Source organism: Gigantopelta aegis, chromosome 15 (genome assembly GCF_016097555.1).
Source record: "Gigantopelta aegis isolate Gae_Host chromosome 15, Gae_host_genome, whole genome shotgun sequence".
Lineage (NCBI taxonomy): Eukaryota > Metazoa > Mollusca > Gastropoda > Neomphalida > Peltospiridae > Gigantopelta > Gigantopelta aegis.
In genome coordinates, this window is record NC_054713.1 from 42,682,484 (window position 1) to 42,698,896 (window position 16,413).

The 16,413-nt window shown below is 40.7% G+C and overlaps 1 protein-coding gene across 1 annotated transcript in view; it reads right to left on the minus strand.

The window, feature by feature from the left end:
• Window positions 1-3,373: 3,373 nt before the first annotated feature.
• LOC121389840 overlaps window positions 3,374-16,413 on the minus strand; it is a 73,142-nt gene continuing 60,102 nt past the window's right edge. Inside the window, exons 29-35 of the mRNA XM_041521489.1 lie at window positions 15,779-15,898; window positions 10,528-10,709; window positions 7,945-8,084; window positions 7,564-7,716; window positions 6,674-6,772; window positions 5,950-6,041; window positions 3,374-3,483 (exon numbers count right to left, since the gene is read on the minus strand). Of these exons, the coding sequence (XP_041377423.1) occupies window positions 3,397-3,483; window positions 5,950-6,041; window positions 6,674-6,772; window positions 7,564-7,716; window positions 7,945-8,084; window positions 10,528-10,709; window positions 15,779-15,898 (873 nt within the window). The 3' untranslated portion in view covers window positions 3,374-3,396. The remainder of the gene's footprint in view (window positions 3,484-5,949; window positions 6,042-6,673; window positions 6,773-7,563; window positions 7,717-7,944; window positions 8,085-10,527; window positions 10,710-15,778; window positions 15,899-16,413) is intronic.

Below are 16,413 nucleotides of genomic sequence, written 5' to 3' on the forward strand. Positions count from 1 at the left end.
TGTAGCTCAGTGGTAATCTTGGGGGGGGGATGGGATGTAGCTCAGTGGTAATCTTGGGGGGGGGGATGGGATGTAGCTCAGTGGTAATCTCGGGGGGATGGGATGCAGCTCAGTGGTAATCATGTGGGGATGGGATGTAGCTCAGTGGTAATCTCGGGGGGGATGGGATGCAGCTCAGTGGTAATCTCATGTGGGGATGGGATGTAGCTCAGTGGTAATCTCGGGGGGGATGGGATGTAGCTCAGTGGGATGGGATGCAGCTCAGTGGTAATCTCATGTGGGGATGGGATGTAGCTCAGTGGTAATCTCGGGGGGGATGGGATGCAGCTCAGTGGTAATCTCATGTGGGGATGGGATGCAGCTCAGTGGTAATCTCATGTGGGGATGGGATGTAGCTCAGTGGTAATCTCGTGGGGATGGGATGTAGCTCAGTGGTAATCTCATGTGGGGATGGGATGTAGCTCAGTGGTAATCTCATGTGGGGATGGGATGCAGCTCAGTGGTAATCTCGGGGGGGGGGGGGAGATGGGATGTAGCTCAGTGGTAATCTCGGGGGGATGGGATGCAGCTCAGTGGTAATCTCATGTGGGGATGGGATGTAGCTCAGTGGTAATCTCGGGGGGATGGGATGCAGCTCAGTGGTAATCTCATGTGGGGATGGGATGTAGCTCCGTGGTAATGCACTCGCCTGGTGCATTGTCAGTCTAGGATCGATCCACGTCAGTGGATCCATTGGGCTATTTCTCATTCCTGCCAGTGCACCACAACTGGCATATGCTATCCTGTTTGTGGGATGGCACATATAAAAGATTCCATTAGAATGAGAAATAGCCCAATGGTTCCACCGACAGGGATTGATCCTAGACCGACCGTGCAACATGCGAGTGCTTTATCACTGGGCTATGTCTCGAGCTCTTGTATAAGGACGGTACCTACATTTTGTCACATTCAAAGAGTGTTTCTAAATTCTAATTTAAAAATATATGTTAGGTATCTTTTGTCGTGACCGACAAAATGTTATTTGTACATTGTATATACTGTACTGTACATGATTTAAAGACTGTTTATTTAAAATCTAGTCTGAAATACTCGTTGAGTCGGACATAGCCTAACATTGTTTGCAGGATAATTAATTTTCTCCATCTTCATTACAGATTTTTATATCCCATCTAATAATGGTGTCTTCTTACTTCCTAGTTTCAATCATTCATAAATGGAAACAAATGGCAGTTTTTATTAGTAGGTGTATTTTTAAAAAACTCATACATTCCCATTCTGTCAATATAATGAACATTTATAGGAATATTGATTGAATAATTTTGTATTAAATTACTCAGTGTCTAGGTAAAGTTTGTGTTTGATTCTATCAGAAGCATAAATAACAAAACTTATAGCACCATTGTCTTTATTCCATTTGTCTCATCTGAACATCAAAGCAGTTACTGGTGTCTTTAATCAAGTCCTGTCAGTCGGATGACAGTTCTATTCACAAAACCACCCTACAATGCATGAAACATAATTAACACTACAATGCCTGCTTGCATGTAAAATATACATATCGTATTACACTTATTAGCTGTTTCCTAACTGCTTAAAAATATATATATATCCAGGCAAGTAAACACTGTTTTGAGTAATACAGTATAAGCAAATACATGTCACTAAGTATGTTTGAGTAATGTCTGTAGGGTATAAACAACTGTTTGAGTAATGCAAATACATGTCACAGAGCATGTTTGAGTAACATCTGTACGAGCAAATACATGTCACTAAGCTGAGTAATACAGTACAAGCAAATACAAGTCACTAAGTATGTTCGAGTAACATCTGTACAGTATAAACAACTGTTTGAGTAATACAGTACAAGCAAATGCATATCACTGAGCATGTTTGAGTAACATCTGTACAGTATAAACAACTGTGAGTAATACAGTACAAGCAAATGCATATCACTGAGCATGTTTTAGTAACATCTGTACAGTATAAACAACTGTTTGAGTAATACAGTACAAGCAAATATAAGTCACTGAGCATGTTTGAGTAACATCTGTACAGTATAAACAACTGTATAACAACAGTATATGAAAAATGAGTCACTATGCATGTGAGTAATAGTACATGTGAATACAAGCCAGTGAGCATGTTTTTGTAATATAAGCACAACCTGAGTATATTTGAATAATACAATACAAGAACATTCAGTATGACCGAGCGTATTTGAATAATATTGTAAATCAAACTGAGCATATTGGAGTTATTAATACAGTACCAAAAAAATGTCACTAAATGTGAGTAACAGTACACATTGGTGAACATTTTGGAATACTATTTTAAGTACACCTGAGGACACACACAACTTAGTAAATAATATTTTTTTTTTTTTTTTTTTTTTTTTGGTAGCCATTATGTAATCATTATGATGCCATGTTTGTGTTTTGTGCTTTCTGTTAGCAAACCTGCTATCTAATTATCGAACACACAGAACTATATTGAGTCTTTTCTCGGTTTCCTTCATTCTTTTTTTCTCTCTTCCAATATTTATTTCTGTTGTAACATGTATGTATTTTCGAGAAGGCCTAGTAAGTTGTATAACTTGAGCCTAATCCATTTGTTCTTTAAAAAGAAATAAAATATGTTTCAATCAAACGGCCTTCAAAACTTAAAGAGCTTATAAACATGTGTAATCTTGACAATGATTATGTACAAAGTATAATGTATGTGCTATTCTTGACGGGATAAGTTACTCCTTGAAAATCAAAATCAAGATATTTCACAAGTCTTGTGTCGTAGCTAAATAATCCAACCCCATTCCCAATTTTTCAGCAATATATAACCTAACATAAATAACCCAAATATGTCAATGTAGACTGCCTTATTACGGTACATAAAGTTACATCAGTTGGAAAACCGGCCTCAAACTCAGACAGGATAGTACATACCATGGCCTTTGATATACCAGTTGTGGAGCACTGGCTGGAATGAGAAATAACCCAATGGGTCCATCGACTGGGATTGATCCTAGACTGACCGCGCATCAAGTGTGTACTTTACCACTGGGCTACAGGTTCTCCTGACCCTTGTAACAGGAAGTGCCAATATTGTCAGCTATGCAGTTTCACACAAACAGTCTACCATGTACGCAGACATCAGCTACTGCCAATCAGAAAAATTAATGCCTTAGCAAAACACAAACATTGAGGCAAAAGTTGTTTGACTCGGCGAAAATACGCCAATTTGCCTCCACATTTGTATTCTAAATGTCTGTTAGCAGCTCTGACTGAAGTTGCACAGGCAATACAAATGCTGATGTTAATCAATGCAATTTCTGAATGTTGATGCTAACTGCGAGGTCCGTGGTGATTTGCATTTTTTGTAATACTCGAGTATAATCTTTCACTAATCGTCGTGTTCGCCTGATGAGGGCAGTTGTGTCATGAAGTCGCGTTTGCCAAGAAGCCAGTAGGTAATCATCTTGCCCTTGCCCTGAAAAACAAAGACGTAAACATAACAACAAATTTTGTTAGCACAAGCACGGAAAATAATTATTCAAGTTTGTTTTAATTCATATAACATTTAACACTGCATAACACATTAAAAAACCTGAATAACATCAGACTTTTTTTTTCTCCAATTTTCATTATTATTTGTACTTACCCAGTGCTAGCACAACGAAGGTAGCCTTCCACCCATCCCTTGTGACGTCTTCCCTTGATTCTGTCATTTCGGACGAGATGAGGTTGATAGTCTACCCATGTGCAGATGTACTAATATACATCCGGCAAGGAAAGACAAATCTGCAGTTGTGGTTTATGACTCGGCTTGTATAACATATTGGTTGTGCTAGCACTGTAAGTTGAACAAGACTATCAGCATGTTGGTTTTTTTATTATTTTTTACAAACACGGTCTCACCTTACCAGAAGTTAATTTTTTTTTATACGTGATTGAATGAATGAAAGGATTTTAAGAACTGGAGCAAAATGAATGAATGAATGAATGAATGAAAGGATTTTAAGAACCAGAGCAAAATGAATGAATGAATTAATTAATGAATTAATAAAAGGATTTTAAGGACCGGTGTAAAATCAAGGCAAGCCGAAGATCACTTTTTCTGAAATAATTAAGAGCTTGGTGAGCGTTCACATGAAGTTTCAATTTGCCGCTCTCCTAAAACTTTCCAGGCGAGGGTGGAGGAAAGCGGGAGTGATCACTCAACTTTCCTGGTGAAGACAAATTAGTCCTTTCCAGAATTTAATATCTTTGTAAGAAAGAAAGAAAGAAATGTTTTATTTAATGACGCACTCAACACATTGTATTTACGGTTATATGGCGTCAGACACATGGTTAAGGACCACACATATACTGAAAGAGGAAACCCGCTGTCGTCACTTCATGGGCAACCCTTTTCAATTAGCAGCAAGGGATCTTTTATATGCAACATCCCAAAGACAGGGTATATACCACAGCCTTCGATATACCAGTCGTGGTGCACTGGCTGGAACACGAGAAATAGTCCAATGGGCCCACTGACGGGGGATCGATCCCACACCGACTGCACATTGAGCGAGCACTGTACCATTGGGCTATGTCTCACCCATCTTTGTAAATGAATACCCGGTATGTGAATGTGTAAGTGAGCAAGTGAATGAATGAATAAGTGAGTGTGTTGAATAAATATGTGAGTGAATAAGTGAGTGAATGAAAGAAAGAAAGAAGTGTTTTATTTAACGACGCACTCAACACATTTTATTTACGGTTATATGGCATCAGACATATGGTTAAGGACCACACAGATTTTTTTTAGAGGAAACCCGCTGTCGCCACACAGGCTACTCTTTTTACGACAGGCAGCAAGGGATCTTTTATTTGCGCATTCCACAGGCAGGATAGCACAAACCATGGCCTTTGTTGAACCAGTTATGGATCACTGGTCGGTGCAAGTGGTTTACACCTACCCATTGAGCCTTGCGGAGCACTCACTCAGGGTTTGGAGTCGGTATCTGGGTTAAAAATTCCATGCCTCGACTGGGATCCGAACCCAGTACCTACCAGCCTGTAGACCGATGGCCTGCCACGACTCCACCGAGGCCGGTCATGAGTGAATGAATAAGAGTGAATGAATGAATGAATACATGAGTGAATAAGTGAGTGAATAAGAGTGAATAAATGAATGAGTGAATAAATAAGTGAGTGAGTGAGTGAAAGAATAATAGTGAATGAATGAGTGAATGAATGAATGAAAGGAATATTTATTTAACAAGATGCCAGCACATTTTAACCTACAGCTGTTTAGTCTTTAACATGTGCACTGTGCGGAACTGACAACAGATATTGGCACTGTTGAAACGACAAATCTTGCTAGGTCAAGCACAGAAAATAATTTTTATATGTTGTCTTTTATTAATGACTTACTGTTGGGGGTACTTCCCATTATTCAAGTTTATTTCAGTTTACATAACTTTAACATTGCAGAATATATGATTGAATAATAATGCATTTCTTTCACTACTAAGCACATTGATTAATTAATCATCGGCTATTGGATGTCAACATTTGGTAATTCTGATATATAGTCTTCAGAGGCAACTCGCTACGTTTTGCCATTAGTAGCAAGGTTATTGTTTATATGCACTTTCATGGACAAGACAGTACATACCATATGGCCTTTGATGGTTAGGATTGGGAAAAATCCAAAAGGTCTATCAAGGGGATTCGATCCAACAACCCATGCACCTCAGATGAGCCCTCTACCAATGAATGAATAAATGGATGAATGAATGAATGCATAAATGAATATGGGTCAAGCTACTATATTTTTAAAATTCCCTTTCACATGAAATTCAGTGTCAGATTCATTCCTCACACCCCTACCTACCCCCCCCCCCCCCCCCCCCCCCCCCCCCCCCCCCCCAGATTCATTAACTTTCTATTGTTAAAAATCCTGTATTACCTTAATTTCTGTCTCACCGCGACATTTGATGTAGTAGCCCTGAAGTTGACTGAGGATCTTGGCAGTGGCTTCGCTAATGTGAATTTTCAATGCTTTAAAAGAAAAAACAACAACATTAACTCAAGTATATAGTTAAGTGGCTTTAAAAAACAGAAAGAAAACGAAGTTTATTTTGTTTAGTACCACCACTACTGTAACAAGAGCACATTAATTAATTTATTATTAATCGGATATTGCAAGTCAAACATTGGATAATTGTGACAGTCAACAGAGGAAACCCGCTACATATTCCCACTTATATTAGCATTAAGGGATCTTTTATATGCACTTACCCACACAGGACAGCACATACCACATCCTCTGATATACCAGTAGTGGGGCACTGGTTGGGGGGGGGGGGGGGGGGGGGACAGCCAGAAACTTTCATCACCTCATGGCCACATATGATGGATTTTTATATATATGCTTAGTCTTTCCTAGGCATAGTTGTGGCTGAAACATTTTGAGTTGGATCTTGTTGTTCATAAAGAAAACAACAGTAATAATATGGATAATAAAGAAATTATTACACTCACGTGTGAATCGTACTGATTTTACGAAACTCGTGTCAGAATTCATGTATTAACCTTGCTCTCGCTCGGGCAATACAAAAATCCTGACACTCGTTTCATAAAATCAGTAGGACACACAAGCTTGTATAATGTATAATAATCTCTGCACTCACCTTTGGAAGTGCTTTCCATACGTGACGCTGTGTTCACGGCGTCACCGGTCAGACAATACCGCGGCATCTTCCGTCCCACAACACCAGCCACGACAGGTCCTTACACGCAAAAGAAAGGAATGTATGGTAAACAACACCCCAGCACATTGTTAAAAGAGAAAGGTTTTGTTTTGTTGAACAAAAACTCGAGAGCACATTGGCTATTGGATGTCAACCATTTGGCAATTCTGATATACATAAGCTGCAGTTAAAGTTTGTTTAATGATACCACTAGAGCACATTGCTTTTCTGGTCATTGGCTATTGGATGTCAAGCATTTGTTAATTCTCGCATGTTGTATTAAGTTAAAGTTTGTTGTTTAACGACCCCACTACAGCACATTGCTTTATTAACCACACATGCATGCTATTTGGTCATTGTGACACATAATCTTCAGTTAGTCTGTTTTGTTTAATTACACCACTAGAGCACATTAGGAAGGTGCCAGAAAGTGGGGGAAAACACACACATACATGTATATACATGTAAACCATTACTGCTGCTTCTGGATCAAATGGAGGGAATTGCGATGCGATACTGAACAAAATGTTTCCTTTATAATAAAATACATTTTAAATTATGTTGTGTTTGTTTTTTACCGGAATGTATTCCCACTCTAAGGTGAACTGCCAAATCAAATGTTCTGCAGCATGTTCAAATTGTGATTAAATAGCAGCGAACTCTTTGTTGTTAAAATCTTACTTAGCAAAATTTCTAGTTAATTAAAAACTGATTTTAAAATTGTGTAGCAATCTCTGAAACTTGTGTAGCAAATTGCAATGTGATACTGTACAAAATGTTTCCTGAATAATAAAATACATTTTAAATTATGTTGTATGTTATTTTTTTACCAGAATGAATTCCCACTCTAAGGTGAAGGACTTTGTTGGGCATATGTCTGATCTTGAATCCCACAATGGATGCGACCAGGTCTAGCGACATGGTGGCGATTTCTCCCGCATGCTGGTTTCCACTGCGTACTGGTATGCCACCGACCACCATGTCTGAAAGAAAACATTTCGCGGAATTAAATGTCTTCATTTAAGCTACATGTCCGTTTCCATTTGTACATTTTTCGGTGTATGTATTAATGTTTGAAGACGCAAGTCCGTGTGTACATAAATGTTGATTGTTTTCCATACCTGTGCGTGCACACATGTACACATACACACACACACACACACACACACACACATGGAGGTTAATGGTTATGGGTACAGATTGTCGCGTACAAGCATCACCGATTGTTTCCACTTTATAGACGTTGTATCGGTCGAGGATCCTGTCGAACATGGAGTAGAGGTCGTTGAGCAGGGCCACCACTTGTAGTGGGGTGCTGTACTGGGCGATAGTCGTGAAGCCGACGATGTCACTGCAAAACAAGGATTCGGAGAACAGGATGGAATCAATGTGTAACGACACCCCCGCACAAAAACACACATCGGCAACTAGGTGTGAAACAAAGCATTCTGACAGCACTGCTAAACCAATACAATGTCCCCACCAGAGCCAACACAATTTTTCGTATCTCCTAAGTTCAAGGGCCATAACTTTGTGAAAAAAGGGTAAATCACCATGAAAGTCAAACATGATCAGTAACAGTATATAACAAGCATTCTGAGAGTACCCTCTAAAGCAAATTTTCTTCTCTCACACATTCAAGGGCCATAACTCTGTGAACAAGAATTCTTAGAGTACTGCTAAAGCAGTTCGTTTGTTTTGTTTAACAACACCACTACAGCACATTAATCATTGGCTATCGGATGTCAAACAGTTGGTCATTTCGACATTAAGTCTTAGAGAGGAAACTCGCTACATTTTTCCATAAGTAGCAAGGGATATTTTATATGCATCATCCAAACAGACAGGATAGCACATACCATGGACTTTGATATACCAGTCGTGGTGCACTGGCCTGCTAAAGCAATACATGTTCCTTACAGGGAAATTGTTTTTTTCCATCTCCTAAGGTCAAGGGCCATAACTGTGAAAAATGAGTAAATCACTGTGAAAGTGAAACTTGATCTGTCATATAGTACGTATCAAGCATCCTTAGAGTACTGAGTAAATCACCGTGAAAGTGAAACTTGATCTGTCATAGTACGTATCAAGCATCCTTAGAGTACTGAGTAAATCACCGTGAAAGTGAAACTTGATCTGTCATATAGTACGTATCAAGCATCCTTAGAGTACTGAGTAAATCACCGTGAAAGTGAAACTTGATCTGTCATAGTACGTATCAAGCATTCTTAGAGTACTGCTAAAGCAATACATTTATTACACCGCAGTGGAAGAGACACCCATTTTATATTTATCATCTCTTCACATTGTGCAATACATTTATTACACCGCAGTGGAAGAGACACCCATTTTATATTTATCATCTCTTCACATTGTGCAATACATTTATTACACCGCAGTGGAAGAGACACCCATTTGATATTTATCATCTCTTCACATTGGGGAATACATTTATTACACCGCAGTGGAAGAGACACCCATTTGATACTTATCATCTCTTCACATTGGGGAATACATTTATTACACCGCAGTGGAAGAGAAACCCATTTGATATTTATCATCTCTTCACATTGGGGAATACATTTATTACACCGCAGTGGATGAGATACCCATTTGATATTTATCATCTCTTCACATTGTGCAATACATTTATTACACCGCAGTGGAAGAGATACCCATTTGATATTTATCATCTCTTCACATTGTGCAATACATTTATTACATCGCAGTGGAAGAGATACCCCCCCCCCCCCATGTTTAATCTGGAAGGAAGGAAATGTTTTATTTAATGACGCACTCAACAATTTATATTTATGGTTATATGGCATCAGACATATCTGGAAGGAAGGAAATGATTTATTTAATGACACACTCAACACATTTTATTTACAGTTGTATGGCATCAGACCACACAGATATTGAGGGACGAAACCCACTGTTGCCACTTCATGGGCTACTCTTTTCGATTAACAGTAAGGGATCTTTTATATGCACCATCCCATACACAGGACAGCACATACCATGACCTTTGATGTACCAGTTGTGCTGCACTGGAAATTTCTTTAATCTGTGCATTTTCATGTGTTGTTTAGTTATTTTGGAAGTCATTATGTGCTCTCTTTTTCTGTTCCTGTGTAAGACCGCTTACATTACAACTTGTGTGTTTTTAATCGTACATCACTCGCTTTCGTTTAGTGTTTTCTATGACCCACACCGGACCCAACAAAAGTTTGTTTCTCCTAAGTGCAAGGGCCATAACTCTGTAAAAAAATGGGTAAATTGCTATGAATGTCAAACTTGATCTGTAATAGTAATAATAAAGCTACGTGTATATACAAACATTTCAGCTCAATATCTTGAGGTATTGTGAAAAAGAAGTCTGGAACCTGTATGTGGGACATACAGACATACAGACAAACAGATGGACAGACAGAAGGATGGCAGTGACACCTATAGTCCCCTCCAGTTCGACTGGTGGGGGACTAATAAACAACAAAACATGCATTGAAGAAAAAAAGAAAAAGAGGAATGTTTGGAAAAAACAAAACAATCAAAGGTAGTACGTGATGTCATGTAAATATGTAACTCTGCATGCATTCCTTCTAGTGAGGTAATACATAACAGCTCTGAGCCAGGGTCATGACAGGGTCATGGTACAAAAATAAAATGCAGTGAATTTTAAATAATTATACTAAAATTGTAAGTATGACTGAACTAGAAAATATTTCTTGCACTCAACTCGTGTCAAACACCCCTCCCGTCTACAAAAGGACTCAGAAACTATAATTACAAACCTGAAAAAGATGGTTACGCAATCGAACGACTCTGGATCGACTCGCCCACCGCCATGCAGTTCCTTGGCCACTTTCTCGGGCAGCAGCTGGCTAACGAGTTCCTCTGTTTTCAGCTTCTCGGCGATCAGGTCTCGAGTCTTTTCTGCCACCAATGTCTCCAGCTCGGTCGAGTAATTCTGAAGCTGAATTAACAACAGTTAAATAAATAAATAGAGGCTTCTCGGCGACCAGGTCTCGAGTCTTGTCCACCACCAACATTTCCAGCTCTGTCAAGTAATTCTGAAGCTGAACTAACAACAGTTAAATAAATAGAGGCTTCTTGGCGACCAGGTCTAGAGTCTTGTCCGCCACCAACGTCTCCCAACTCGGTTGAGTAATTCTGAAGCTGAACTAACAACAGGTAAATAAATAGAGGCTTCTTGGCGACCAGGTCTCGACCAGGTCTCGAGTCTTGTCCGTCACCAACGTCTCCAACTCAGTCAAATAATTCTGAAGCTGAACTAACAACAGTTAAATAAATAGAGGCTTCTTGGCGACCAGGTCTCGAGTCTTGTCCACCACCAACGTCTCCAACTCGGTCGAGTAATTCTGAAGCTGAACTAACAACAGTTAAATAAATAGAGGCTTCTTGGTGACCAGGTCTCGAGTCTTGTCCGCCACCAACGTCTCCAACTCCATCAAGTAATTCTGAAGCTGAACGAACAACAGTTAAATAAATAAATAGAGGCTTCTCGGCGATCAGGTCTCGAGTCATGTCCGTCACCAATGTCTCCAGCTCAGTCGAGTAATTCTGAAGCTGAAACAACAACAGTTAAATAAATAGAGGCTTCTCGGCGACCAGGTCTCGAGTCTTGTCCGCCACCAACGTCTCCAGCTCAGTCGAGTAATTCTGAAGCTAAATTAACAACAGTTAAATAAATAGAGGCTTCTCGGCGATCAGATATCGAGTCATGTCCGTCACCAACGTCTCCAGCTCAGTCGAGTAATTCTGAAGCTGAAACAACAACAGTTAAATAAATAAATAGATGCTTTTTGGCGACCAGGTCTCGAGTCTTGTCCGCCACCAACGTCTCCAACTCGGTCGAGTAATTCTGAAGCTGAACTAACAACAGTTAAATAAATAGAGGCTTCTTGGCGACCAGGTCTCGAGTCTTGTCCGTCACCAACGTCTCCAACTCAGTCAAATAATTCTGAAGCTTAACTAACAACAGTTAAATAAATAGAGGCTTCTTGGCGACCAGGTCTCGAGTCTTGTCCACCACCAACGTCTCCAACTCGGTCGAGTAATTCTGAAGCTGAACTAACAACAGTTAAATAAATAGAGGCTTCTTGGCGACCAGGTCTCGAGTCCTGTCCGCCACCAATGTCTCCAGCTCGGTCGAGTAATTCCGAAGCTGAACTAACAACAGTTAAATAAATAAATAGAGGCTTCTCGGCGACCAGGTCTCGAGTCTTGTCCACCACAAATGTCTCAGCTCGGTCGAGTAATTCTGAAGCTGAACTAACAACAGTAAAATAAATAGAGGTTTCTCGGTGACCAGGTCTCGAGTCTTGTCCACCACCAACGTTTCCAGCTCTGTCAAGTAATTCTGAAGCTGAACTAACAACAGTTAAATAAATAGAGGCTTTTCGGCGACCAGGTCTCGAGTCTTGTCTGCCACCAACGTCTCCAGCTCAGTCGAGTAATTCTGAAGCTGAACTAACAACAGTTAAATAAATAAACAGAGGCTTCTCGGCAATCAGGTCTCGAGTCATGTCCGTCACCAACGTCTCCAGCTCAGTCGAGTAATTCTGAAGCTGAAACAGTTAAATAAATAAATAGAGGCTTCTTGGTGACCAGGTCTCGAGTCTTGTCCGCCACCAACGTCTCCAACTCCATCAAGTAATTCTGAAGCTGAACGAACAACAGTTAAATAAATAAATAGAGGCTTCTCGGCGATCAGGTCTCGAGTCATGTCCGTCACCAATGTCTCCAGCTCAGTCGAGTAATTCTGAAGCTGAAACAACAACAGTTAAATAAATAGAGGCTTCTCGGCGACCAGGTCTCGAGTCTTGTCCGCCACCAACGTCTCCAGCTCAGTCGAGTAATTCTGAAGCTAAATTAACAACAGTTAAATAAATAGAGGCTTCTCGGCGATCAGATATCGAGTCATGTCCGTCACCAACGTCTCCAGCTCAGTCGAGTAATTCTGAAGCTGAAACAACAACAGTTAAATAAATAAATAGATGCTTTTTGGCGACCAGGTCTCGAGTCTTGTCCGCCACCGTCCCCAGCTCAGTCGTGTAATTCTGAAGCTGAACTAACAACAGTTAAATAAATAGAGGCTTCTTGGCGACCAGGTCTCGAGTCTTGTCCGTCACCAACGTCTCCAACTCAGTCAAATAATTCTGAAGCTTAACTAACAACAGTTAAATAAATAGAGGCTTCTTGGCGACCAGGTCTCGAGTCTTGTCCACCACCAACGTCTCCAACTCGGTCGAGTAATTCTGAAGCTGAACTAACAACAGTTAAATAAATAGAGGCTTCTTGGCGACCAGGTCTCGAGTCCTGTCCGCCACCAATGTCTCCAGCTCGGTCGAGTAATTCCGAAGCTGAACTAACAACAGTTAAATAAATAAATAGAGGCTTCTCGGCGACCAGGTCTCGAGTCTTGTCCACCACAAATGTCTCAGCTCGGTCGAGTAATTCTGAAGCTGAACTAACAACAGTAAAATAAATAGAGGTTTCTCGGTGACCAGGTCTCGAGTCTTGTCCACCACCAACGTTTCCAGCTCTGTCAAGTAATTCTGAAGCTGAACTAACAACAGTTAAATAAATAGAGGCTTTTCGGCGACCAGGTCTCGAGTCTTGTCTGCCACCAACGTCTCCAGCTCAGTCGAGTAATTCTGAAGCTGAACTAACAACAGTTAAATAAATAAACAGAGGCTTCTCGGCAATCAGGTCTCGAGTCATGTCCGTCACCAACGTCTCCAGCTCAGTCGAGTAATTCTGAAGCTGAAACAGTTAAATAAATAAATAGAGGCTTCTTGGTGACCAGGTCTCGAGTCTTGTCCGCCACCAACGTCTCCAACTCCATCAAGTAATTCTGAAGCTGAACGAACAACAGTTAAATAAATAAATAGAGGCTTCTCGGCGATCAGGTCTCGAGTCATGTCCGTCACCAATGTCTCCAGCTCAGTCGAGTAATTCTGAAGCTGAAACAACAACAGTTAAATAAATAGAGGCTTCTCGGCGACCAGGTCTCGAGTCTTGTCCGCCACCAACGTCTCCAGCTCAGTCGAGTAATTCTGAAGCTAAATTAACAACAGTTAAATAAATAGAGGCTTCTCGGCGATCAGATATCGAGTCATGTCCGTCACCAACGTCTCCAGCTCAGTCGAGTAATTCTGAAGCTGAAACAACAACAGTTAAATAAATAAATAGATGCTTTTTGGCGACCAGGTCTCGAGTCTTGTCCGCCACCGTCCCCAGCTCAGTCGTGTAATTCTGAAGCTGAACTAACAACAGTTAAATAAATAGAGGCTTCTTGGCGACCAGGTCTCGAGTCTTGTCCGTCACCAACGTCTCCAACTCAGTCAAATAATTCTGAAGCTTAACTAACAACAGTTAAATAAATAGAGGCTTCTTGGCGACCAGGTCTCGAGTCTTGTCCACCACCAACGTCTCCAACTCGGTCGAGTAATTCTGAAGCTGAACTAACAACAGTTAAATAAATAGAGGCTTCTTGGCGACCAGGTCTCGAGTCCTGTCCGCCACCAATGTCTCCAGCTCGGTCGAGTAATTCCGAAGCTGAACTAACAACAGTTAAATAAATAAATAGAGGCTTCTCGGCGACCAGGTCTCGAGTCTTGTCCACCACAAATGTCTCAGCTCGGTCGAGTAATTCTGAAGCTGAACTAACAACAGTAAAATAAATAGAGGTTTCTCGGTGACCAGGTCTCGAGTCTTGTCCACCACCAACGTTTCCAGCTCTGTCAAGTAATTCTGAAGCTGAACTAACAACAGTTAAATAAATAGAGGCTTTTCGGCGACCAGGTCTCGAGTCTTGTCTGCCACCAACGTCTCCAGCTCAGTCGAGTAATTCTGAAGCTGAACTAACAACAGTTAAATAAATAAACAGAGGCTTCTCGGCAATCAGGTCTCGAGTCATGTCCGTCACCAACGTCTCCAGCTCAGTCGAGTAATTCTGAAGCTGAAACAGTTAAATAAATAAATAGAGGCTTTTTGGCGACCAGGTCTCGAGTCTTGTCAGCCACCAATGTCTCCAGCTCAATCGAGTAATTCTGAAGCTGAACTAACAACAGTTAAATAAAGAAATAGAGGCTTCTCGGCGATCAGGTCTCGAGTCTTGTCCGCCACCAACGTCTCCAACTCGGTCGAGTAATTCTGAAGCTGAACTAACAACAGTTAAATAAATAGAGGCTTCTTGGCGACCAGGTCTCGAGTCTTGTCCGTCACCAAAGTCTCCATCTCAGTCGAATAATTCTGAAGCTGAACTAACAACAGTTAAATAAATAGAGGCCTCTTGGCGATCAGGTCTCGAGTCTTGTCCACCACCAATGTCTCCAACTCGGTCGAGTAATTCTGAAACTGAACGAACAACAGTTAAATAAATATGAAATCTCACTCTGTAGTGAAATTAATCAAATAGAGTTCTCATATTGTAAGACTACACAAGTTAAAGAAAACCAAAATAGCAGCTATAATGCTGCAGCGTCATTTTCTTACTATGGTACAGCCTATTACAGTGTCATTTTAAACTGAACACAAAACAATTTTACTTGAAAACAAACTGAAATTATTAAAAAAGCCCAACCCTTTAAATGGAGGCTAGGAAGGACTATAGCTGTGACAGCATACTGATAAAGAATCACTTCAAAAGTTATGCAGTTTTCTACTCAGTGGCGTAATGTGGGTTGCCAGCGCCTGGCATAGCGTGGGTTGCCAGCGCCTGGGGCAAGGCAAATATTGCGTCCCCTAACCAGTGGACCGTTAGCACTCCCCGAGTCCCTTCCATCAGTCCAGAATTTTGTGTCCGGGGCAACCACCCAGGTGGTCCCGCCCATGCTATGCCACTGTTTCTACTCACTATACCCTCCCACGTATCTCCAGTCTATGTATAGATCTGTTGTATCTTAGTATGTAACCTCTTGTAAAATATAGGGAAAGGTCTTAATATAGGCTAAGCCTGTTGACCAATCCCATTTTGTTTTGACAAATAAATATTGTTTCCACCAAAGAACCACTTGCCATGTTGACGAGGTTGTCGACGAATCCTCCTTTGACGGGGTGCATCAAGTTGAGCTCTCTCAGGAGATTCTTGAAGGTCGGTCGCTTCTTCGGGTCCTGGTTCCAAGCATTCTCCAGCAGCTGTACGTGCAGGACACAGTTAAAACACATCAATCAGCAAAGGAAAGGAATATTTAACACGTCAGCACATTTTAAGCCATACGGCCGTTTGGTGGGTAAAGAAATATTGGGTTAACAACACCTCAGCACATTTTAAAATCGCGACTGTTTGGTATGGAAAGAAATATTGGTTGAACGATACCTGAGCACATTTTAAAATCACGACTCTTTGGTATTGAAAGAAATATTGGTTTAACGACACTTCAGCACATTTTAAATCACAACCGTTTGGTGGGTAAAGAAATATTGGTTTAACGACACCTCAGCACATTTTTAAAAATCACGACTGTTTGGTGTGGAAAGTAAAAAAAATGTCATTAAATGGGGGTTTACCCTTTGCACGGGGTAATAATATTATGTATGGGTTCAGAAAACCACTGAGCAGTGCAATATGATCTCAAACGGAATAACACTTGACTGCATTGAACATCAACCAATTAAACTTGACTTGACATTAGCCAATCAGAAGTCATGTA